This window comes from Ctenocephalides felis, unplaced genomic scaffold (assembly GCF_003426905.1).
Source record: "Ctenocephalides felis isolate EL2017-DRISC unplaced genomic scaffold, ASM342690v1 CF-g0.4_SCAFFOLD_02856, whole genome shotgun sequence".
Classification (NCBI taxonomy): domain Eukaryota; kingdom Metazoa; phylum Arthropoda; class Insecta; order Siphonaptera; family Pulicidae; genus Ctenocephalides; species Ctenocephalides felis.
The window spans coordinates 10,989-18,081 of NW_020539010.1; the positions used below are offsets into that span (position 1 = coordinate 10,989).

The 7,093-nt window shown below is 27.7% G+C and overlaps 1 protein-coding gene across 1 annotated transcript; it reads left to right on the forward strand.

Moving 5' to 3' along the window:
- Nucleotides 1–2,919: 2,919 nt before the first annotated feature.
- LOC113381391 (UDP-glucuronosyltransferase 2B7-like) lies at nucleotides 2,920–6,764 on the forward strand (the record flags this gene model as incomplete). Its single annotated transcript, XM_026620321.1, has 3 exons — nucleotides 2,920–3,390; nucleotides 5,063–5,220; nucleotides 6,554–6,764. Coding segments are annotated over exons 1-3 (840 nt in total), but the record flags the coding sequence as incomplete, so codon positions are not given.
- Nucleotides 6,765–7,093: the final 329 nt, after the last annotated feature.

Below are 7,093 nucleotides of genomic sequence, written 5' to 3' on the forward strand. Positions count from 1 at the left end.
TCACGTCACTACCCCACGATCATCATCGTTTTAGAATTATTATGTGATTTCATTATTTCAATGCGGGTATATTTTTCTCAAAATCATAATTTGTTAAGAATGAATTATCTTCATTTATGAATATGTTCGAGAAAAACTTGTATCTTTTGAGTTAATATTTTTAAATCAACCGAGCTCAAATTTTACTATATTTAGAAAGTAAAAGTCTTTTGAACTACATTGTATTTATGGTGTGATGGTGTAATCTACATCGAAATCAAAACAAATTCCGTAAATACCGAAATCGAAAATACAATATGATAATTTTTGTCTTGGTCATTGTTCTAAATTCAATGCCAAGTTTTATGTTTTCTTCTTTAATTTCCATTACGACAATGGAAAATTTTACTACTACTTGAATAATTGAGACATAATAGATATAAAAATGACAAGAATTTTATTGCAAAGGGGAAAAAATTATGATGTACTTTTTATTTTGTATATACACATATTATGAATTTTTATTTAAATTTTGTTATGTATAGCAATTATTAATTTCTTGAAGGAGTTAATGATGTTGCCAGAAAATCCGAATTTTATCGTCACAACATTTTAAGCCATTCTGAATCTTTTGAAAGCAAAATTGGAAAAAGTATGTGTTTGTCTTTCGTCAGTCGAACAATATTTTAATAAATTCTGTGAATGACTTTCAGTTTTATTCTTATTCAAAAATGGTTGCTCAAGTATACTCTAATATCACATGATAGAAAGTACAATAAGTATATTTCAGAAAACCTATTATTCAAATATGCTGCTTATAATGTATTTCCATTCTTTTCAAATGATTTCTTCATTTTTATGAATAGAAAAATGAAACTGTGGCATTACAGAATTACGGAAAATGTACTGCAAATGAAATATAATCGCATTTATAAACATTAAATTTATAAAATATTGTAAATGTGAATTTATAATAGATACTCAATTTTAAATTGGGTGCATGATTTCAACCTTTTTCTTCGCTTCGTTTTTTACGTGTATTATCTGATCTATTGCGATTCTGTTTACGTACTTGGCATATGGAACTAATTACTACCGAGATTTTTTCACAAATCATGTAATGTGCAAATCTCGGTTTCACACTCTCGTCTTGCATATGCTGACTTATAATTATTATACTGCATTGGAAAAACACACACCTGTTTCATAGTCCAAGGCACACAACTCCAATTATAATGATCAAACTGCTTATAGAAATACAAAAGTTGAATTAGATTCATAGTATTTTTGTGTGTTGTCTTTAATAGACTATTTTATTTTGTTTGAAAAATATTAACACAAAATGTTTTTTTTGACAATAACAAATTATTAGTTTATAATTTCTTCAGTACTTGAGTTCCCAGTTGTAATCTATTTATTTACCTTAGTACTATATATTATATATTGTGTTCAATATTTACGAATTTAAGGTAATATTTGACAATATATGTATAACAATGTTATAATTTTTGCAAAAATAATTGCAATAATATTTTTCTCATGAAGTTATTAATTAAAATAACATGCAATGCTCATTGTATTTATATTAGATTGGATGATTGGAAGTTGTTCAACATATGAATCATTCAATATCTGTTTTCAATTCGTTACTTATTTATATCTGCGAATCATCTTATTATAACGAATGATTCAATCATAATAAAAATGATTCACATAATTCATTGTTTTTATTTTTATAGTTTTGCATCCTTGCTCTATTTTTCCGCGGTAAGAGATCTAGGACAATGCTTATCTTTTCTGACCCATGAGGTCTTTGATTCAAATTTTTCTAAAGCAATCTTATAGAGGAAACAGCGCAGATAGTACAGCAAACTTTTGCGCTAAATAATATTTTATGATCATATATATATATATTATTCATTCCGTGTTATGTTGTGACCAAAAAACCTTGTAGATACTGCACATTCACAAATGCTTAAATCATGGTTATGCATGACAAGTTTTTATTTATTTGGTGGTTTGAAATATTATTGATAATAAGTTTTTTTGCAATGTCATTATCAGAAAACCATAAGATTTAAAACAATTATTTTAAAATTATATCATTTCGTATTTCAACAAATAAACAGATTAAATATCACATTTTGATTATACACATATAATCGTATTTTATAATGCAATACTTAGTAACATTTAAAAGATTAAGTGTTTTTTTTATTAAATTTGACTTTCGCCATTAGTTAAATTGAAAATTAAATTGAATGAGAAATAAGAGAAATTCTTCTAACCTTATAATAAGAACTAACAATTCTAACATCATAACAACAATAAAGATATAAAATTGCCAAAAACATTAGAGCAAATTTATTTTAGTTCACTGACATAAAAATTCTTCACAAAAACATCCACTAATAAATTTAATTATTTAACTCAATTGGTTTTCAAGTAAATAATAATTTCTGCTGTTATAAAAATGCCTTGTAAAAAGAAATTCTTCTAACCTTCATAATAAGTGCTTATAATTCTAACTTCAAAACGACAATAAAATAATAACATTACCAAAAAATATTAAAGCAAATTTATTTTAGTTCACTGACATTAAACATTTTTACAAAAATATCCACTAATAAATTTAATAATTATTCTCAATTCGTTACATTAATAATAATTCCTGCTGCTATGACAATATTTCAGGAGCACTACTAAGGAGCAGTACTTAAGCAATATTAATTTATGCTTTTTGCATTATCTAATTTCTAATTTTGTGTGCTCAATGCTATGCCAGCATTTTTTCCATGAATTTTTGATGAAAATTGTCTTTTTGATCTCACATAAAAAAAACTTGATAATGATTTAGAGTTTTTCTCAAATTATTTTTAAGCATTTAATTTTATCTCGCAAAGTTATAATTAGTGTTTCTTTCTAGATATATATTTCACCATGAAGTTAGCAAAAAAATATGGATGGTTAATGTTTCTTCTATTCCAAACTGTTTCGGCAAAAAATATATTATTCCTCCTCGGGATGCCTTCTAGAAGCAATCACATTTGGAATCGATCTCTGATGCGATCGCTGGTCAAAGAAGGACACAATGTAACAGCATTGAGTGTGGAAACAGATAAACCTTCAAAAAATCTGCATTATATACCTTTAGATGGTGTAAATGAAAAAATACAACAAATGTATAATAATGTCGACTACGAATCCATATCGGATTATATGCAATTAATTAATATTTTGGCAATGTACGAGTTCTTCAATTTGGTTTGTAAAACAGCATTGCAGTCTGAAGGAGTGAAAGTGTTGTTAAATTATCCAAGGGATTCATTTGACCTAGTGATACATGATTATACATGTGGACAATGTCTCTTGGGATTTGTTAATTATTTTAATAACCCGCCCCTGATATCCGTAAGTAGTAATTAATATATTATAACTAGCAAACCCGACAAACTCCGTTTCGCCACAATTTTTTGTTTGTTTTATATTTGAAAAGGAAAAATGTGATTTTATTATACAACAGTAATGAATTTGTTTGGATTACAAAAATGAAGTGTTTTTTAGTTGAACTTCTCTAAGTAAATAAAAGTGAATCCGCAAATTATCCGTTTTATTGAAGTGCTCTTTGGTAAACCACATTTTTTGTTTTTTGGTCTGACGTTAACACAAACAAAGCGGATGGATTTCCAACTCGTGAACAGGCAACGTATAACTGCCCATGTGAAAAACAATGATTTTCTAAATAATCTATTTGAAATTTATCCCGCAAACACTAAGCGATTGGCCTTGCGACTTGTTATTGCAAACGCAAGGCGAACTGGAAATTGCAATCGTTTGAAGTCAAACGGAAGACCAGTCGGAATCATTGGTATGTCACCAAATTGCCAGCAATTTTTGATTGAACGGTGAAATTCAGTGCGTGTACATCATTATTCTTTGCGGCAAGAATTGCTCGTTGACTTAACCAAGCATAATTCTGATAATTCTCACTAATGTAATTACTCGAATTTTTAATTACGGTGAGTGAAGTTACAGTAGCTTGCATTAAGGCACGATGTCATGCACAATTAATTTTCTTAGCTATAAACCTTGCGGAGCCCGAGACCTTTCCAACGAATGCAAAATTGTCGTAATCGGTTCGTGCGTTCTGGAGTTATTTCGTCAGGACAAAAAACCCGACTTATTTTTATATATATAGAAGATTATATGTGATCAACTCGAGTATTCTATCAATATTTTCGAAAATGAAATTTATGTTGCGATATATGCAAATAATCTAAACCTTTATATTATTTCTTTATTATTGAATTAAACTGAAGTGGTTTCACACCATGTTAATGACAAGGAAATTTTGCAATTGTCCATAATCCAAAATTTTAATGATTTTGAGATTTTTTAATCATAATTTGTTGCACAAGTATATAGACTGTTGAGAAACACTATTTTAGATTGAACCAGTTTATATTTGAGTAATCAAATAGGCGGTTTTACTGGGAAATTCTGCAAATTTTGATTTATTAGATATATGGATGCATTAATATTACTATTGGAAGTGATAGTTGCATAATACTTACTTAATTTACTTATTATAAAGAATAATTTTTTATTAAATATTGAATTTTATATTTTGAAATTAAATTTATATTATTTTGAAAAAAAAAACGCCAGAAATATACCAGAAGAACCTCGATTATCCGGACCTCGGTTATATGGATTCGCGATTATCCGGACTACCAACCGCGACAGAGTTATATGTATGTACATACTTTTACAATTCATCAATTTTTGCACGATTTATGTTGCGGTTTAGTGTATGTATGTACATACATAAGGAAATGTTAATTTGTTATTAAACATTGATTTTCGTTCAAATCTATGTATGTATTTGTTATTTTTGATAAATATACATCATTATTCTTCATACATTGAATTATCCGGATTTTCGATTATCCGGATGCCTACCGACAGCAATTAGTCCGGTTAATCGAGCTTCTACTGTATGTTTTAAATGATGCATATTTCTGTTTTATGACTTTTAATTAATCTCATTTATAATTCCTGTTCTAATTATCGATTCCCACAGATAACTCCTTTAAGTACGCCAACTTATACCCTTTTTGTATCAGGAAATACTCATTTTCCGTCTTATATGGTTCATCCTTCTTCCAAATATGATGGACCGATGACATTTGTTCAAAGAGCGGTCAACTTATTCTTGCACGCAGCCGAATGGATGTACAGGTAATAAGACACATGCTAGATTATGCATGATTAACATACATTTGCTTCTTCTCTATTTTATATACTAATTTATTTAGCAAATTTTAACCGATCAATGGCACTTGATTTTGACTAATTCATTACGATGTATCTATTAACATTTAATTTACGTAGTATTGATTGACTTTATTTTTTTTTTATTTTAAAGCATGTGTGTGAATAATAATTAACAATAAATAAATTTGATTATCATATCATTTATCTTACCATTTTAACAATTCTGTCATATTTATACAGTGATGCCTCGCATAAAGAGATTCATTTATCTAGCATCAAGCCTCCGTTATTTAGCACGCTTTTTGTTTTTATAGTAATAATACATGTTAATAGAATTAGTTTGATTTGTAGTATTGATTATGACTACCTAAAATAAAATAATTACAAAAATACTCATGTATGATATAAATAACTTATTAGCTCTGTTTAAAAGCGTGATCTTGATCTCTTCATTGCTATATATTTTAGCTTCTTAATTCTTTTTTAAGCTTTAATATTTTAATAGCTTTTCTTTCTTCTTCAAGATCATTAGCAATTGTTCATCTTATTTACCTTATCACTTTTTCTTTATTGATTAAAGGGTCTTTTATGGCGGCACTATAAGTCAGCTAACTCTCTCTTCATCGGTTTTTGATAATACTCTTCAAAAAATTTCTATATGCTTTTGGGATCTAAAGGTGAATAATCCAATAATAAAAGTTTCTTTAAGGGTTAGCTTTTACTTCAACAAGTACCTATATTTTAACAGCAGGAACAAAATTCTTCAACTTCCACTTTTGAAATATAACGATTAAACCTATTTTTTTCCTAAATAACAATAGTATACTACGTTATTTAGTGCGAAAAATCACTGTATTTTCATTGCAATTTTCATATAGAATAAAATGAAATGTATAAGTTGATAGGATAGTATTTATTATGATTATCGAAAGCAAGTACCCAAATGCAAATTTGCACTCAGCCAAGCATTGCAAAATATGTCTTTACGATGATTCGAATTAATTAACGCTATGATTCGAATTAATTAACGCTAATTCATAGATCTTTAATAATCTTGATATTTTTATTTTGTGGGAAGCAAATCTCAAAATATTATTAATTCACCTTTATATTCTTTTTAAAATTATAGAGTTTTGTTTATATATTACATATATTACAATTTTCATTTATCATATGTATACCATGGCTGTATAATTTGTTTACTACTGAAGATATTTTTTTTACAATCGACATTAAGGTGCATTCAAACGAAACAATATGTTATATCTATCTATAATAATAAATTTCTTGTATTTAGGACGTTCGTGTTTATGAGACATGAAAATTTGAGAGCAAGAGAATTTTTTGGCGAATATATAGTCAAAAATTTAGAATCTATCGAGCAAAACACTAGTGTTGTATTCACAAATTCTGATCCAAATTTGGACATGTCTCATCCGTTGATGCCTAATATTATACCACTCGCTGGTTTGCATATCCAGAAACCATCTATAAAAAATATTCCAGAGGTCAGTATTAAATTGAGTTTTATTTCTTAAAGTAACCACGAAAAATAAGAATTTGATAATTTAAACTTGGCGAGGTTTGAAAACGATAATGGGCATGATCATGTGATTTGCCTCGAGGCTCAATCAGTTTTCATAAGACATATGAATAATTCATCAAAGCATACGTTTTATTTTAATAATTAGAAACTCTAGTCGTTTTAATTTTTTTAGGAGTAAAATAGAAATGTTGGCAATAATTTTATTCGCCATTTAATTAATTAAAAAATAACACTGTACAACAAGTGTTCTAATAATCAAAATAACGCATGCGTTTGTTTTTAACTAATCAA